We start from the raw sequence: 19419 nt of genomic DNA, 5'->3' as shown, positions 1-19419 counted from the left end.
AATATAGTTGCAAAACACTGGATTTGGTTTCTTAGAGCATCTGGAGAGCTTGATGAATTAAAAAAAAAAAGAAAAAAAAAAAGTATATTTTTGAGTTAAAATTTAAAGAAAATTTGGACAGCTTGGACTCACCAAAGAGACGAAATCGTGAAAATCAGACGAGCTTCATCCATTTCCTGTCTGCTACGAACTCGTCTCTGCTACAAGAAATTTGGTGAGTGCCGATTTGGCTCGTCTGCTCTGCTGAGCCAATTTCCTCTCGTCTCTTCTTACTTTTCATTTGTTTATTACCCTTCCCGCGCTCTCGATCTCCTGAAGCGAAAATTGGAGCTCCTTCGCACCTTTTCTCACAAATCACCTCTGCAAGCTTTTGAATCCCAGGTTTGTTTTGCTTTTATGGGTTTGGTTTGATTTGGTTTATGGGTTTTGATTTTGAATCTCATATTTTGATTTTAGTGTGTGGGTTTTGAATCTCTCTTCCTCTTGTCTGTGGCTGATTTGCGTGATAATTTTTAGTTAATTGTAAACCCACCAACAGAAACTTTTTGGTTGAAGGGGTTACAAATGATTTACTGGGTTTTGGTTATGGGTTTCTTGGATATATTTGTTTCATTGGAATGTTGCGGTTGGGGAACAAAGGTATAGGGCGAGAATGGGTGCAAATAGACGAAAAGCAATGGTGTCTTCGTTGGTGTTGCTACTCTCTCTGTCTTTGCCAATTTGGTGAATGTGGTGTGCTTAAAAACATGTTTATTGTGTTTTTGTGTTTACAGAGAGCAAAGTCTTTTCAAACAAGTACCAAACAAGCTTTTTTTCCTCTTCCGTGGATGCGATCAACTTTTTAGCTTTTATGTTTGTCCGTAACTTTGGAACATTTTATAATGAGGGAAAGAGAGAAGAGGCTTTCATTATTATTTTTTTGTTCAGTAGACCCTCTCTGAAGTTCTTTTTGGGAATATATGTCAGCAGCTAGAACTCTGAATGGATTCCCGAGTTTCTATAATCTCCTTTTAGTTATAGGATAAAAGAGGAACATGGTTTTGCATGCAGAATACATGTTTATAGTGAGAATGAAGAGTGCAATATTATTTTTTTCTATAAGAAAGAATGTAATATTATACAATCGATGACTTGAAATATATAAACCATGAAGGAGACATATGTACACTTCTAAAAATATGCAGTATGATGGAACATGACATTTTATTGTTCAACCCTTGATATATCCCTATGGTTATACTCTCTTGTGGATTCATCACTTTGACATATCATTATGACATTTTATTGTTTAACCTTTGATATATCAAAAAAATATCATTCATAAAAAAAATATCATTATGGTCAGTCAGTGGCTATAGGTTAGAAATGTGAGGTTTTCTGGTATTGAAAGTTATTAAATCTCGTGATCTAAGTGTAGCGAAGAAATAAGAAACAAGAGTTAGAATTGGGGCTTAGAGAAGGTTAGAAAAGGCTGAGAGTTGGATTGTTCTGGGGTTATGAAGACTGCTGAGAACGGTAACAACATTGTGTTGGGAATTTGTTGACAGTGTTGTGTGCTTGATGGGGGGATGTTATGGGTTATTCTTTCAGTGTTCCAAAAATTGCTGGAATATTGATCAGGAGTAGGAGACATGAGGACTCTCCTTTCTTCTTTCAATTAGAACCTTCATAATTTTATTTTTTTAAAAAATAAATGCCCAAATTCTCATTAGTAAAAGTGTCAAATTATTTGGAGCACCGTTGAACTCTTCCCTATTTTTTGGGACTAGTGTTTTAATTACAACCTACAATCTTTTAGAAAGTTTGAGCCAATTAAAGTTCTACATGATAGAGACCTATTAGTATCTAATAGACCCTAGTTCCACTCACGTAGCTGCTTCCTGGTTTTGCATAAATCACCAGATTACCCCTTACAAAATAAACTTAGAATCCTGTTTAGATAGTAACAAACTCTTAAATTACCTTGAGAACTTGTTCCTGGACCAAAAGGAGTAATAACCTGAGTTTTTGGCTTCAAAGGGGATATACTACTAAACATGCTTGGTTGTGGCATCAAAACAACTGGCAATATGTAGAAACCAACAAATGACTTGTCAAGTTTTAATCTCTGAATGTGGAATAGGTCCTCTTTTTACATAGTTTGCATAGCATTTTAGGTTCTGTGAACAGAGAACTTATATTGCAATTCAAGTTTTAAACATATGAATGAAAGCAAGAGAAGGCCCTGGGCTGCATACTTTAATCCATAGGAGTCTCTTTCTGGTCTTGAGTCATCTGCCATGCCCCCACTGGGTTAATTTTAGTGTAGCCAATGATTGTGGCATACATTATGAAGCATATTGTCGACCAGCTCATTGTATTGTGCCATACATGCTACATGTTTCATTGTGATGCAGACACATGATCCTTAATGAATTAGTGCACAAGCTTTTGATCCTTAATGATACTTACAGTTAAGTTGTGGAGAAAATTAATACATAGCTTTGGTTATATCGCTGCACTTTCTGAGTAGAACATTTTAATGTGATGATACATTAATTATTCAATGATTGCTAAATGGCACATTTTGAAATCTGATGAATTCTGTCCTATTTTGTTTTTCATATATAATTCTTATTGCTTCAAAGTGTAACTCGACTCGACGAGTTTGGGGTTCGCTAAGATGTGCCAGTTTTACATTTGTTTACCTTATTATATCTGATTATGTGCCGATTTGGCTTGTTTGATTGATACTAAAAGTTAAGAAAGACAATGCTGCAATTGTTAGCTCTTCTATGTTTCCGAATTGGGATTTTTGCTTCAACTATGAGAAGCATTATTTGGGTAGTATTTGGGTTTGTTGGAATAGAGAGGATTTTAAAGGTTTCAAGACCTTTATAACTACATCCTGCAATTGAGTTGGTAATCCAGCCGATGAATTTGATATAAGTTGCCCCCAGGCGTTCAAACAATCTCCTCAAATAAAGTGGAGAAAGTAGTCCAAGCTGCAATTGAGTTGGTAATCCAGCCGATGAATTTGTTGACTGCAAAAGATGAAAAGCTGTCAATATTTCTGTCAAAATCGTCAGATTTGTCACGACTGAGGAAACCTTTATCTTTTCTACAAATTTTGGCCTTCACTTTATTTTGAATCTAGTAAACTTAAGTGTGATTTATTTTGTTCATGGCTGATGGTGGATGTTTATCAATATCTATTGCAATTTTGGAAGTTTACATTTTTTTAGAAGAGAAGTGAATGATTTAGAGATAGGAGAAAAATGATATGAGATTTTTTCATCTCTTATAGACTATGTAATCAGTGCTGTTCATCTCTTATAGACTATGTAATCAGTGCTGTTCATCTCTTATAGATAGGGATTTTTTGAGGTCTGCTATTGGGTGTCTTTGATCAGTGTCATCTATATGATCTTCAATTTCTAGCAAACCATTGTTTATAAGAATTGCTTTTGAGTTTTGAGTTTGTGGCGTTAGGATATATACCCCTGAAAAGTAGGATATGTGAACCATCTGCAATTGTAGATTTATAGTACTGCTTCAGTTTTAAAATTCCAATTCCTTTGAGGTCTGCTACAGAAATCCAAATTTTGTCCCTTAGGACTAATTTAAACATTGGAAATCATGTCTTCTTTTTCCATCCTGATGTCCTTCCTGACCTTCTTAAATCAAAGTTCATTCTTTAATTGGTTTTCCAGAAGCCAGAAGGGACAAGCATTTATAAATTCTTGAATAGACTTTCTACTGGAATGCCTTATGATACAAATGGGTCTTTTCAAATATTTTGGTGCTTCTCTTTCTGCAAATACTAAAAAACTCAAATGTTCTGGTATTTAGTGAACCTTTGTTCGGATAGACGGATTTTGTGGATAAACAAAATAAGAGCTGAATTTCCTTCCAAACAGAAAGGAAGAATAGCCTTCATTTATATACATTTCTCTTTACTTGCAGTCCATGGCCAGCACCAATAAGATCAAATAGGAGAGGAATGAAATGCTCTTGCACTCCATTTCTCTTTACTGATATTTGTGTTTCTTTTTTCTTCTTCTTTTTTTTTTTTTTTTCCTTATCATATTTGACTACGAAATCCGCATATCGTGAAGGACAAAATTTATGTATTAGGATTCACCCTTCATTGGAGCTGTATGGACATTGAAATTTTAATAAATTTTGGTTTCATGGTAGTTAAAAGTGGTTGGAAATGGTTGTTTTAAAACCAATAAAAAAATAGTATTTATTTGAAATAGAGAATATTTAGAGAGTTTGTTATTTGATGTCTTTGAAAAGTGGGTAGCTAAAATAACTAAAGTGCATTTTTTAGCCAAAATCTGACTAAACTTTGGTGAGTTCACTACAAGTGCTCTAAGAGATCAAATCCAGTGCTTTGAAACTATTTTGTTTTTTTTTTTCTAGGCTGACGTGTCAGCGTTTCATTAGAGGGAAGAAAATACCTTGTTTATGCCACAGTCGCATAGAAGTCGCTCTCTTAATGAAAATGGCCAACTGACGAAAAAATCCATACCAGTTTTTCATAATTCCAAAATCAGCCCCTGTTCTGATTCTACAACGACTACTGTGCTTCCTGGCTCTGCTGCGTAGCCACAAACTCCTGGCTCTACTGCGCACCCATGAACCCAAGAGAGGGGCAGTAGTCGGCGATTGAAAACCTCAAGTGGGTCTGGTAATTCGGCGCCACCGCTGTCACTGGTATGTCAGTCTTTTGATTTTCGGTATCCTTCTTTGTTTTTTTGCCGATTTGGTAATATCGAAAGGGGCCGATGAAACCTCATCGTTTCCGGCGGCTGGAACTCCGTTGGAGCGGCTTCCCCCGTCCTCCAAATCGTTGTTGCGCCGGGGGTTCGGCGAGCACTATTTTTCTTTTCTAGAGCATGTTACTATTTTTATTTAGAATCGATTGTAAAGATTAGTTAACTTCTCAGTCTAAATCTTGCTATGTGATATTCATTAGTTCGATCTTACAATTATGGTTTTCATTTTGATGGAGCACCTTGGTCCGCGTATGGGGTGCAGAGGGTTTGAATAGTACTTGTTTGGGAACCGAAAAATACTTCTGTTTGCTTGAATATATAGTCCTATAATTGTATCTATATTTTCTTTTTGATTGGTAAGTAACGTGCTCACCTATAATGTGATTGTTAGCTCACAGAAGAAAGTACGTGAATTGTGAATACATTTTCCGTTGATGCAAATAGAGGCTTGCCCATTACTGAACTGTGAATTTGTGTTAAATGATAGCTTCAGGGTTGGTCTTTGTTTTACTTATAATGTGATTGTTAAGGAGAAACTATGCATTTTAGTCATAGGTTTGTATTTCTACATTTTTGCACAAGTTGGTTTCGACTGCACTAAGGGAACCTATTTAGATTACATGATAAGTAATGCTTCTTTATAGCACAGGTGCATTTTCCTTCTTTCTTTCTTTCTTTTTTTTTTTTCTTTTTTTTTTTTTTTTTTTTTTTTTTCTTTTCTGTAATTAGAGATGGTTAAGGGACTCTGGATCTGCCAAAAAGGCAATATCATGCCCTCTTAGCTTTGTGTGCTTTAGTGGAAGGGGAGGTATTTGCTAGCCGACCCCTCAAAGCGGTCATCTCTTACCTTGTTCTCTTAATTTTCTATTTTATTTTTTCTGGTTTCAAACAGATAGGAACACGAGTTCCTATTATATTACATTAGATTGTGGTAATAACAAGAGAAACAACCCGCCAAAGGGGAAAACACACTCTCATGGTAATAACAGCTAAGCAAAAGGTGTGACCATCTTTACTGTACGCTTGTTTGTCTTTTAATTTGTGAGTTTTGGGGTTTTATTTTCTGTTTGTTCAGTGAGAAACGCTCGAGTATTTTCTGGGGTTTCAAATTTCTTAATCTTTTCACCCCTTTGGCTTCTGATTGACAAAACACTATAAGGGAATGTAGAAAGAGTAGGAATTGTAAACATTGGAATCTCCGTATGCACACTAACCGTTTGTGAATTTGCCTGACCGTAAATCCTCGTCAGTTCCATTTATGTTCAGTATGAGGTACACCTGTTTCTGCTTATTTCTTTTATTATATGCTTCATAGTGGCTGATGGAGTATAGCCATTAAAACTTACAATTTTTTTTTATTTTTTTATTTTTTTATTTTTTATTTTTTATGTTAGTTTTTTAAATGTTGAGGTTGATTTCGAAATGTTTGGGTATGTGTGTACAAGTCAATGTATTTTGCATTTTCCTGTGTATTTTATTGAATGATCATAAATCATAAGTGTAGATGACAGTAACAGACAAACGGAGTTTGATTTCACCCTAAAAGCTCCTTTCCTTTTTACTGAACTTTTTTAAATGCTTTTTTATTTTTATTCTTCAGTGGTTAGGTATCATGGAGGTCGACGAGGAAAACCCTACATCTACTTCTCCTGCAGAGGCTTCTGATTTGATCCCTGATAGTGAAAGTGTGCTTCCTGATGTCAATACTACTCCAGTACAGCCAATCCAACCAATACTTCCACCAGTGGCTGTGCCTCCTATTGCTCCAATTCCGACAATTCCTCCTCCCCCTGTACCACGCCCATTGGCACCTCTCCCCATCCGCCCTCCTGTTTCGAGGCCGCCCACTACGCAAAATGGTGAGGTGAGAGCAAGTGACTCGGATTCAGACCATGATGACTCAGGCCCAAACCAGACTACTTCAGGTCCAACTGGGGAATATGAGATATCAGAAGAGAGCAGACTGGTGAGAGAGCGGCAGGAAAAAGCAATTCAGGAGCTTATGATGAAGCGGCGTGCTAAAGCTCTGGCGGTGCCTACTAATGACATGGCTGTCCGGACTCGTCTTCGCAAGCTTGGTGAACCAATGACCCTTTTTGGAGAAAGAGAGATGGAAAGACGTGAGAGGTTGCGGACAATTATGGCAAAACTGGATGCTGAAGGGCAGTTGGAGAAGCTGATGAAAGCTCATGAAGAGGAAGAGGCTGCAGCTTCTGCAGCAAAAGCAGATGCTGAGGAAGATATTGTTCAGTACCCCTTTTATACAGAAGGCACGAAGGCTCTCTTGGATGCTAGAGTTCAGATTGCAAAATACTCTCTTGTGAGGGCAGCTTTGCGTATTCAACGTGCACGGAGGAAAAGGGATGATCCAGATGAAGATATTGATGCAGAGATTGATTGGGCTCTGAAGCAGGCAGAGACTTTGGCGCTTGATTGCAGTGAGATTGGAGATGACCGGCCACTTTCTGGTTGTTCATTCTCACAGGATGGAAAACTTCTGGCTACCTGGTATCTCCTCTCTCTCTCTCTCTCTCTCTCTGCCAACAAACATGCGCAGAGAGCCATAAACATGCCTACACAGACATGTGCAACTTTTTTAGTACGAGTTGATAGACGTTATGTCTTGCCCTTTCTTGTTAGAATCTGTTGATAGACGTTATGTCTTGCCCTTTCTTGTTAGAATCTCAAGTTTCAAAGGATCTCAAAAACAACAAACCCCCCCCCCCCCCCCCCCCCCCCCCCCCTCATTTTCTAACTGAATTTCTTTAACAGCCTATTAGGCGCTTTGTTAGTAGTGAGCACGGATTTAAGGTTTTGTTTTTGTTGTGGTATTGAAGATTGATATGCTTCTGATTACAATGCTACAGAAACTAACCAGATTTCTGACATTGTCTTCTTCTGTCAGCTCTTTGAGTGGAGTTGCTAAGTTGTGGAGTATGCCTCAAGTTAAAAAGGTTTGTACATTAAATGGACACACAGAGCGTGCTACTGATGTTGCATTTTCTCCTGTATGCGACCATCTAGCTACTGCCTCTGCTGACCGAACTGCAAGGTTGTGGAACACTGAAGGATCTCTCTTGAGGACATTTGAGGGCCATCTGGACCGTCTTGCACGAATTTCCTTCCATCCATCAGGGAAGTACCTGGGGACTGCTAGCTTTGACAAGACATGGAGATTATGGGATGTAGAAACTGGTGAGGAGTTGCTTCTTCAAGAAGGTCACAGTAGGAGTGTCTATGGGATAGCCTTCCACCATGATGGATCACTGGCAGCATCTTGTGGACTGGATGCACTTGCTCGCGTTTGGGACCTTCGAACTGGCAGAAGTATTCTTGCATTGGAAGGCCATGTCAAGCCAGTGAGACTCGAAATTCATCTGTTTTTATTTTTTTATTTTTTTTTGTGGCAGGTGGGGATGGGGATCATATACAACTGTGATTATGTGCATGCATGTTTAACTGAATCAATTATATGTATTTTCTCTTTTTTCAGGTTCTGGGAGTTAGCTTCTCTCCTAATGGCTACCATTTAGCCACTGGGGGTGAAGACAATACTTGTCGTATCTGGGATCTTAGGAAGAAAAAATCTTTGTATACTATACCAGCGCATTCCAACCTCATTTCAGAAGTAAAGTTTGAGGCTCAGGAAGGATATTTCTTGGTAACTGCTTCCTATGATATGACAGCTAAGGTGTGCCTCCTTTCTGAACACCATGATTCTTACATAAAAATTGAAGTTTAACCTTTTATTTTTATTTTGTTTTTCTGGTTCCTTTCTTGTCTACATATGATTTCATCTTAGGTGTGTATATATTTCAGATTTGGTCAGCCCGAGATTTTAAGCCTGTGAAGACACTGGCTGGACATGAAGCAAAAGTCACGTCTTTGGATGTTGTTGGAGGTAAGTTCCTGACTATAGAAATGTTGCATATGCCAGGATTCTGATTTTGTTTCCTGTTTTCACTCATTTAAGCAACTGAACATTGATGGATAGATGGAAGTGGTGGTACCCTCCCCCTCCAATTACCTTCTATCTTCTAGTATTCAAGCAACTTTATTGTAATGTAATTATATTTAACCTTTGCATGATTTATGTACATATGTTTTGTTTGTTACCTCTTCTATCCTTGTATAGGAGCCAAAATTCTTGTCATCTTATTATATAAGTTGAAAAACTAGAGCTGTTGCTTTTGTGGGCTTAACTTATAGGCCATTTAGACCCTACCAACTAGTAGGTCCTCAATAAATTAGTATTGTAGATAAAACATTAAAGATGACTTCCCAACGCCACAAATTTTATTCTCTCTCCCCCTCTCCACGCCGCAGGTGGCCTTCAGCTTAAGCTTTTGAAACAAGTGATAATTCTTTTCCTTATCCTGCACCCCCTCTTTCCCTTATGTCTTGTTTTGCTGCTTTGAGTGTTCCTTAACAGGGGTTGCAGGGATCTTCTTCTATTTCCTTTTTTGGTTAAGGTTGTGAATTATATTATATGTATTCTTTTTTCCTCCCCTCAAAGTTCAATGACGTATTCCTTGAAAATGTCAGAAACCCTTCTAGAATGCAAGCAATCAGGTCTTGCATGGTATGCAACCTAGAAGCTGACATGTATTGGCAAGTAGAGATAAATAACACCAAGAAATAAGTTTAAAGCTCCCTTGAAACGGCATTGTGGTTTCTATTACCGCTATCACACCAATCATTTGAATTTGTAGCTGCAGATGCTGGGATGTTTTATTTTGCAAAATGTCATGGTATCATTTTGCTACTTTAAATATTTTCTCTAGGGATAGACAATATCATTAAGAAATAAAAGAGAAAAGACGGAAGAAATAGAAGTTATGAAGAAAATGTTGGTCAATGCTCTCAATTGCCCTTTGATTTGGTTAGCAACTTTTCAAGGAACTTTAGGTTTATCTGTGTAACTTATTTGCTGTACTGATTATTAGTGTTGTTATAAGCTGGTCGGGTATGGAAGCCATTACTGGTCTGGCCTTTGTTAAAACGTAAGATGATACGATTCATAACTGCCAGTGCCATAATAAATATGCCTTTTACTTTGATAAACGTATATCAATCAAATGGAAACATGAATTATCCACAATTCCTCGGGTCATTATCTGGGGGTGTATGCAACTGTACAAACCATGACCATGTGCACATGCACCATTCCAAAATGTATCAGCATGGTCAGGAACTTTTTGAATGTCTTGTCTCAAATGCTGTATTTAGTATGCTATTTTTTTTTTTTTTGTTGATATCTTATTTTATGCTTTTGACCTCTAATGATTGTTTTCTATGGCAGATGGGCATTCCATAGCAACCGTATCACATGATCGGACGATCAAGCTGTGGTCTAGCAGTAGCCATGAGAAGGAACAGGCTATGGATGTGGACTAGGTTGCTAAAGATGATAAAAAATTTGGTGATCCTTTTTTTTTTTTCGCGATAAGTCTTTTAGGGATAAGTGGATAACAGAGCACAGACTGCTTAAAGTTCAAAATTTCTATTGTGGAGTTGCACTGTTAACTACGAGAGATATGGTTCATGGCAAATGGAAGCTTTCAACATTGCCTCTTGTATCAGCCTATCATTAACTGCATTTTACTGAGTTAGGTTTCATCTATCTTACTGCTTTTCTTTTTCAGACACTAATCATAAAGAGATAATTGCTTGTAGGTGATTTTGGGAGAAACCATGCTAACGGGCAGATACTTGGTGTAATTTATCTTTACAGTAGAGACAGCTGTGGAACAACAGTAGACAGTTGTCTGTACATCTTCCTCTTAAATTTCTGCTGTTTCTTCCTTGTGTACCTCCTCAAAAATCTCTTATAATCATGAGTTGATAGTTTTCTCTCAGGATTTTTGGTTCTAACATTGTGCTTTGATTGAAATAATTTTGTTTTTCTTTACTCTCTCAAATTCAATATGCTCTTCTTGAACCAAGCTCTGATACAAGTTCTGTTAGCTGGATATTCCAACAAGAAACATAAAAAGACGAGTTCTAAGAATCAGAGAATGCTGCTGAGTTGTCGAGCATGCCTCAAAGTACAAGAAGTTCCTACACATCTAGCAACTGCCTCAGCGGACTGGACTGCAAATTTTGGACGGTTTTTTGGTAATTAGTTATCATCTCCAATCGAAGTTTTATACAATTGGAGTGCTAAAAGAGATGTACTCAATATTGAGTTCCTATGTTGTAATTGTTGACATGATAATTTCTCAAAGAGACCTAACGAAGCGAAGATTTGCCCATACATGTAAAACTTGTTCTCTGAATCACATGTACATCAATGTCCTGTGAAGGAACACCAGCTCATTCGATCGAAGATAGCGTGGAATCGCGAATAGCCAACTCAAGCATTGCTGTTGCATGGCAAATCAGTGAAGTGGTTTATTTATGCATTCATTCTCAACTACTGGCTAAAATATTGATCATACAAACAAATTATTCGCAACGGGGTATTTGTTTCTTGGACGGGGGGCTAATCAGAAAATAATTCAATTTATTCTTGGACGGATGGCTTTTTAAGGCTTCTAACCACCACAAATATTCCAAAATTTGACCAGCTAATTAATTGCTTAATGCACCACAAACTTTGTCATAGCAAGGCACTTCAAGATGGCATCCATAGTCCTATGCTGGAGTAGGTTGGCACACTCCAAAATAACTATATAGAAAAGCAACAGAGTTCCAGAACAATTGTGCAATTTTGGATGTCAAGTATATATGTAACGGCCTACATTTCACATCAACCAAAAAACCACATCAACTAGGCCAATTATGCAGCCCAAAAATAAAGAGGTCAAATTTTCTTTCATATATTATCCAAAAAAGATGCATCGTTCATCGTCAATAATACTTGAGTTGAAACCCGACCCCGAACAAGATATGAAGTAATCATCAATAATCAAATAACAAAGGGGTTAGTGAAACAAGAGAAATGTCAACAGTAACATGGTCTTCAACTGTATCTTGGCTTTCCAGAAGCATAGACTCAGCCAATTGGTCCTCTCCCTTGAGGGACAACAATATAAAAAAGTAACTGTAAATTAATCTCACAAGTATAATGTCATTCAGCATGATCTCCAAAAATGTCAAAACTGCTAGGGATTTTGTGTTTCGGGTGAAAGACGTGCTCCAGTAATTTTGGTATTTTAACCACTCTTTACAGCAGAGGGGTCGTATCATACGACATACACTAGCAAGTAAGCAAAATTCCCAGATGATAATTAATATAACAACCAGAAGATCATTTCTTTGATGTTGCCTCCTCATTTGTACCAACCGGCGAGGAAATACCTCAGCACAAAACAGAGGCAGCACGCAAGGGCCTGTGGAAAATAGATACAATTGCGCTTATGAGCCATATTCACAAATCAATTACCCATTCACACACACAAACATGAAAAGTATCTCAGTGGACTGGCTCATGTGATGCATGCTTTAACAGCATGGAGCCAGGTAAGAGTAACACCACGATCTGAAGAGTTGCCAATAGAAACATATAATGTTAAAAATCACCTGGAAAACAAGAAGAACGATGCAAAGTGACTTTTCGGACATCCTTCCAAGCATTCTCAAAGTGAAATTAACAAGTGTCCCGTCGTTTGTCCCGGTCAGTAGTCCACTCTTAGAATCGAATCTGATAAGTTAAAAAGATATGCTCGATATTACTGGAAAAAGTTTCACATAAATGCCTCTGACAGTTTGTAGAGCATGGATCTAAAGGACACAGAAAGCTACCTAGGCAGACGATGACGTGGGCATGGAACCAAACCAGAAAGCTGAGAAAAAAAAAAAAAAAAAAAACACAAGTTAGATGCCTTACCATCAGATTTATAAATTGTCTTATTTTTTCCTTTTTGGTTGGGCGTGGGGGGCAAGAGTTTATTAGACCAAACCTGGGGGAGTGATAAGAGGAAGTTCAAAACTTGAGGAGCAAAGAAAATCAGGAGTGTTTCACTGCAACAAAGATTTGAATATGAAAAACGAAAACCATTATTAGGCAAAAGATAAGCATAGTGATACAAGCAATATTCAAGCTTACTATACTTCAATTTGACCATGTTGATTAACTCTATAAAACTGGCAGTGATCCAGCAGAAATGTTAATGGGAGTAGAATGTAGCACATTCTATCAGCAACCAAATGAGCTAACTACGAGTTTTTTTGTCCAATTTCTTAACCACAATTTTCTCCAACGTGAGCAAAGATTTTAACTTCAAAGCCCCAGAAAGTAGGAAGGGCCCTGGGAGAGGAAAAGACATACTTGATGCTACTGAAGATATAAGCTATTAGTAGAAATTCAAAACTGCAACCACACTGTTTCTTAGTTTTTTTGTTTTTCCAACTACTGCATAATTTAAGATAAGAGAGCAACATCACGCTGATGGAGAAAAACAAGAAAGAAAAAGAAAAGAGAGAAGCTCCAACTTTCTGAAGCACCTATAAGAGAGAATGTAAGTTAACACACCTAAAATGGCCTAAAATCCCAACTACAGCCATAGTCATCCCAGCAAAATAGGTGTAGGTATCTCCAACAAAAACTGAAGAAGGGTACCTATCATAAGCAAGACAACAAAAAATGTCAAAAAGAATTAATTAAATTTGCAGGAAGAATGATCATAAGAGACTATGTAACAGGATGATGTATCACTACCAGTTAAAAGAAAGTAAAGCCAATGATGTCGCAAGTAACGGTTGAACTAAATAAATAGAGAATGCATGGGCCTGTTTATGCTCAGGATCTGTAGATGCTCCAATTTGCATGATATTGTGTATCAAAATCTGCAAATTGCTAAAATGTGTCATTTTCTGTAACAAAGTTAAAATCCAACTGTTTTACAAGCTTTTATGCTTACAGCAGATGCAATGACAACAGTTTGTCCAACTTCAAGTCCATTCAAACCAGCATGAATATTTATAGAGTTCGTGCAGAAAACTGCCAAAAGCCCCATATATAGTTTATATATCCATCCTGTGACATCAGAAAAACATTGGTAAGACAGACTAGAAAGATAAATAACTAAACAATCAAAATAACAACCAGCATTTAACCCAGTCAAGCAGTAATAGCACTCTTTTTTTGGAGCCCACCCAAGGCGGTGGCTAAGCACTCATTAAATTTTAGAAGTTTAGTGCATAATCACGAATGTAATCAAGCAGTCTAGCAGTAGATTTTTTCATGCTGTCTTTAACACAATTTATATGTTGTCATGTTGCCACACGTTTAAGTGGAGTAGTATCTTTCCAAATGACCATACCAGCCCATTCATAGAAGGACTGATTAACCAAATTTTAAAGAAAACGCTTATTCTTTAATTAAATCCCACTTTCCATGTGGCAGGCTTGCCATGTGCATCCCAATCATATTATTACACAAGTACTTCAATAACAAAACACCAGAATCTACTATCATAATGAAGAAGAATTGTCTGATACTCTTCTTTTCCTTCATTCAATTCATTAAACATCCATTCTAATTGATTGTGGTATTCTCTAAGGAATAGCCAAGGCTAGGCTCATATGCAACCATAAACAATTTCCTTGACAATAATCAGCCCCACAGTAAGACTAGGCTCATCAGTTAGATGGATGATTCTGGCATGCTTCCGTATTTCAGCAAATTCTTCTGATATTGAATAATGTAGAAGCTGATGCCTCATCATTAGGAGGCCCTTACACATGCTTCAAACATCTTATAAAATTGGTGATACTACGCTTGTTGAGAAAGAACCTAATAACATCGACTGCATCCTTTCTTCTACATGCTAGTTTAAATTGATGGATCTACTTGGAATTCTAGATCGCTCATACATCATTTGCCAGACATCTAGGGTTGACGTGATTTCCTGAGAACAATTATAACATATTATGCAATTATGTCAAAGCTCATGTTTACTGATTCATTGAAATTCATGATATATGTTTTAATTAGTAGCAGCAGGGCACATACTTTTTCTTCTTCTTCTTCTTCTTTTTTATTTATTTTTTATTTTTTATGACGAGAAACCCCTCAAAGGCAGGGCACTTCGTGTACCCACCCTTATCAGGTAAACCTCGGACCTGTGCAAAGTACTGCCTCTATACGGATCGAGTAATACTCCGGCTTTGCCGGCGAATTGTTTGCACTAAAAGGGATTCGATCCTTAGACCTGATGAGAATGCTACCAAAACCAAAGCTCATACCACTTGAGCCAGCCTGTTACGGTTAGCAAGGCACATACTTCAAGTTCTTTATGCCATGTTTGGGATTTACCTGCCATTTACACACTTCTTAGATAAAATATGTGAAATTTCCTTTGAAATAATAACTTCGATCTTTTCCCCTGGCTAGGTACAACTCAACCAAACTTTCTTCCTGAACCAGAATTTGTATAAATGTCAACATTTATATACCCACAGAAATTTGGAAGGACAACAACCAAGACATTTACCACAAAATTTTTAAAAAAAACTATTGTTTGAAGATAGGTTGATGGCAAATAGAAGAGAGAGAGAGAGAGAGAGAGAGAGAGAGAGAGAGAGAGAGAGAGAGAGAGAGAGAGAGAGAGTAAATAACACAACCATTTAAATGGTATGTTTCTCTCTTTGAGATATTGTTTTTCCACATCAGAAATCATACCTAGATCAAGAATCTCTAGGCCAACATATGGAATGAGAGGCTTTGGTATAATAATTGTTGTATGCCCAGCATAGGCCATCAACAAAGGAAGTGCAGCAAATGATGGCAGCAGTAATTTCCTGCTCTTCACAATCACAAGGAAGTACATAAGAAATACAATCCAGCACTAGTTCAAGAAGGATGCAATGAAATAAATGCTTAGAAAAAGGACAAAGATGACTGGATACTCACACTCTCCAAGGGATATCAAGGACATCATCGACAAATCCAAGTAATGTCATGAAGCAGATGGATGCCAATGCCGCATTGTACTCAACAAGCCACTGCATCATTGATGTAGTGAAAACATCAATTTTATTCTAGTTACTTATCAAAAAAATCAATTTTATTCTAGTTAAAGCATTTCACAACTTATTAACACGTTGTTAGGAATAAGGACATCATGAGTTAAGTTGAGCTTATCCAAGGAGTCCCAATAAGCATAAAAATAAATAAAAGCTTTGTAACCTTAAAATGATAAATAAATAAATAAAAGTACAAAGAAAGAAAGAAGAGAGCATTTATTGGAAGCAAACATGAAGGAGCAAATCATTGTTGAACTTCCACTTTCTCAAGCCAAATGAAGCTGAAGAGCAAATAAATGGTGCTATAAAGCATCATAGGCCCCTTGCATGTTTCTCCAGAGATTTCCCTATTTTTCTGGCAAGCCTACTAATGGTTGCTAAAGGTGGACACAATGATCTCTACCTGAACATTTAGGACACAAAATTTGCTAAAAGGTTGAATAAAATCAACTATTTCGAATGGAAAATCAATATTCTAGAATAATATCGGTTATTAAGGATAATACGAACAGTATATCTAATGTAATTTGAACGAAACCATAACAGACAAGTGCATCAATACAATTGCTTGACTCAACCCATTGAAACATCAACTAATAGAAGTCCTAGGCTACAAAAAATTCATTTTCACCATCATGCTCTATCTAGGTAATATGTAGGTAAATTAGATAGGAAATTTTTCAACCTTAGACAGGTATAATTTCTTCCATCCCCGTAGACAAGTGTAATTTCTTCCACCTTGCAAGGCGCCTCTCTATCACATTGTGATAGTCATAAATGAAGAATCCAAAAATGCATACAAAGGCAATCCCACCTCCACCACACCAAAACTTGAACACTTTTCCAGTTTATCACTACTGCTTGTAACATTCCCCACCTTGCTTCCATTAGGATATTATTTTGGATTACGAACTCTACTTACAACCTGACGCAGGAGGATTGGCAGATGCTAAGTTGTCAGATTCTAAGTTAATGACGCTGAAATATCTTGACTAAGAATATTAGTGCAAGAATGGCAAGAATCAGGTATAATTGGGTCAATATCACGCAATAGGCAGTAAATCGGGCATAACTTTTGCTACAAGTATCAGAATCGTGCATAAAACCCCAATCTAGAAAGTTCTTTTCGGCATGCACGTCGGTGCTTGGTAAGGGCTGTTTCAGGCCCAAAATCCTTCCTTTTTTTTTTCACTTTGAATCACTATTTTAAGTTATTTTTTGTCATTTAAGTCTTTCTTTTCTCGTTTTAGTAGAGATTTATTACTGGATTTCACCGTATTTTTAACAGAATCCTTAATTTGATTTTATGTAATAATTAGAAATTTGTTGTTTTTGGCAAAAGTCAGTTTGCTTTAGCTATTGAAGCTTAGCTTGTGGGCTTAGTTCAACACTTTGAGTTTTAATCAAATTTTAGAATTTCTAGAGTTATTCTCCGTTTTCTTTGGGTTAGATAGGATTTTCTCTTCCCTTTTCATTATTTTTTCTCTTCCTGAGTTACCTTTGATCTTCAATCTTCAATTTCTGCTTACTATCACACGTTGTCACAACAAGATAGAACAAAATTGACTAGAGGACTGCAAGGCAACCATATGTCCCTCAAAATGAAAACAAATAGATATTGGGGCTGTTTGGCAAACCCCTCCCCCCACTTTTCTCTAAAAAAATAAACTTCAAAACATTCCAACTTTTTATATCACATCAATCACTTCTTATTACTATTTAAAAAATAAAAACACTACAAAAGGTTTATCAAACACACCCATTGGTCCGTACAAATTTTCTACTTAGAAGTCTTAAGAATCAATAATTTAAAAAATGCCACGAGCTTGAAGCTTTTCTTTTTTCGTTTTGTACAAGTTTATGAACTATAAACTTTTTCAAAAGATAATAAACTTACGTTTGAATCTGATGTGAAGTTAAAATACTGAAATAAGATGGCCAACACCAAGAAAACAATCCCAACAACAATACCCAACGACTCAGGCCTGCAAAAATTACAAAATACTGTCATCAAGGATAATAAGAGAAGTTAGATGAGTACATTGAGATTCAAAGGTATATGAATAAATGGAGGAAAAAACAGAAAAGAAAAAAGAAAAGAGAATACTAACAATATATTCTCATTGCTTTGCTTTGAACTTAGCATTTTTTCCATGGGAAGGTTTCGTTTAGAATTTGCTCCTATGGCTTACAAAACCTCAGAATCACAAATTAATTGATTACTTAAGATCAGTTAAAGTTTACTTGCAACTCCCGCTGAAAACAAAAAATCAGAATTGTCCACTCATTAACTCTTCTTTCCCAGTTGTTGGACCATTTGCAAGCACCCGTCAAACTGAAACTGTGCAGCTCAAGTTTTCAGCTATCGTTCAATGAAAGAGAAATTATAGAATGTGTCAAACCAAAAAGGAGAAGAGAAACATGAATACAAATTCGATTTTAAGATGATTACTAAAATTAATGAACTCACGCAGATACATTAAATCAAACTCAGAACGAGGGTGAGGCATCTCATATAATTTCCAATAAACAAACAGTCCTAAAATGTCAAAATCAAAACAAATTTTAAAAATCCAGAAAAAAAATATGGGGTCTAGTACCTACCCAAAGTGATACATACCGTATACAACCATTAAAGTCAATTAAAAATCACTTAAAACAAAGAGGACAAAATCACATTTCTATTTAATGATGGCAATGAAAATTGAGAATCCAACAGAAACCCACTTCATAAATTCGACAAAAAGGCAAATCTAACACAAACCAGTCCACAAATCCAACGAAAAGCAAGTCTAACACATACCCAGTTGACAAATTCAATCAAAAACCAAATCTGCCACACACCCAGCTGACAAATTGAACTTAAAACCAAATCTAACACAAACCCAGATCATAATTCAATCAAAAAAACACACGCAAACAACAGGAAAGAAAAGGAAAAGGGAAAAAAAAAAACTCACACTCTGAGAGTGCCTCCAGGGGTACCCTTCTTGTTGATATCGTAGCCAAAGAGATTGCGCCTGATGACGTATCTGGAAGCCACGGGGATCATCTTAAGAGTGACGAAGAATCCAGCGAGGCTGAGCCCCGCATTTATGAGAATCGGCCTCTTGAGGTCCTGGTCGATCTTGTAGTGGTGGAAGATGAGGTACAAGTATGGACCCAATAGTAAGAGCGAGAGCTTCACAATGAAAACGGACTTCGACTTTAGTGGAGCAGTGGGAGGCTCGGCTGGCGTGGGGTCTTGAGATTTCGGTTTCTCTTGGGGTTTGGTTTCTATCGATGCGTCTGCCGAAGCTCTCTTGCGAGCTGTCATGGTGGACTCTCTCCCTCTCTCTCTCCCTCTCCGAAATGTTACTCTCTGTAACTCTTGGTCTTGTCCATTGCAAAACTCTGCGTTTTGGACGCGGTCAGAATTAGAATTTTCTTCTTCTCTTGCTTTGTCGTCATTTGGGCGAATCATATCTTGCCATGTCCTCCATTGGATGGGATCCCAAGTTAAAGTCCTTCCACATCAGCAATCAGTTTTTTCTTTTTTTTTCTTTCTTTTCTTTTCTAGCTTGCCTCTAATTTTGGTAGCCCTGCTCTCATCTTTTGAAGGGGACTCTCTTTCATCACAATTCTTGCCATCAACTCTCCCCTCATCCCACTGAATGGGCCTCATCCCAAGCTCTTCCAACAACAA

The 19419-nt window shown here is 37.1% G+C and overlaps 2 protein-coding genes across 6 annotated transcripts; one reads left to right on the top strand and one right to left on the bottom strand.

Annotated features, from left to right (window-relative positions):
* The first annotated feature begins 130 nt into the window (after positions 1-130).
* Positions 131-10621, top strand: LOC133874186 (U4/U6 small nuclear ribonucleoprotein PRP4-like protein). 5 transcript variants are annotated; one of them, XR_009901219.1, is made up of 7 exons: positions 131-381; positions 6364-7271; positions 7669-8122; positions 8257-8454; positions 8583-8664; positions 10066-10339; positions 10440-10621. XR_009901219.1 is itself a non-coding variant. In XM_062312040.1 (7 exons), exons 2-6 carry the CDS (start codon positions 6376-6378, stop codon positions 10158-10160), a joined length of 1725 nt encoding a protein of 574 aa, XP_062168024.1. In that variant the 5' UTR covers positions 131-381; positions 6364-6375; the 3' UTR covers positions 10440-10621. The 5 variants fall into 5 exon arrangements, 4 of the variants coding, with proteins under 4 accessions (XP_062168024.1, XP_062168023.1, XP_062168022.1 ...); XM_062312040.1 differs by having other exon boundaries at positions 10066-10160; XM_062312039.1 differs by having other exon boundaries at positions 10066-10185.
* Positions 10622-11534: 913 nt separating this feature from the next.
* On the bottom strand, positions 11535-19150 carry LOC133874188 (uncharacterized). Its single transcript, XM_062312041.1, has 11 exons — positions 18695-19150; positions 17632-17719; positions 15622-15713; positions 15391-15509; positions 13628-13743; positions 13426-13553; positions 13240-13326; positions 12668-12728; positions 12510-12550; positions 12288-12408; positions 11535-12097 (listed from the first exon to the last, which is right to left on the bottom strand). The coding sequence occupies exons 1-11, from the start codon at positions 19048-19050 to the stop codon at positions 12038-12040; spliced, it is 1269 nt and encodes a 422-aa protein (XP_062168025.1). The 5' UTR covers positions 19051-19150; the 3' UTR covers positions 11535-12037.
* Positions 19151-19419: the final 269 nt, after the last annotated feature.

The sequence above is a fragment of the Alnus glutinosa genome, chromosome 7 (genome assembly GCF_958979055.1).
Source record: "Alnus glutinosa chromosome 7, dhAlnGlut1.1, whole genome shotgun sequence".
Lineage (NCBI taxonomy): Eukaryota > Viridiplantae > Streptophyta > Magnoliopsida > Fagales > Betulaceae > Alnus > Alnus glutinosa.
Note: the sequence above shows the minus strand (reverse complement) of the source record. Positions and strands in the feature narration are given on the sequence as shown.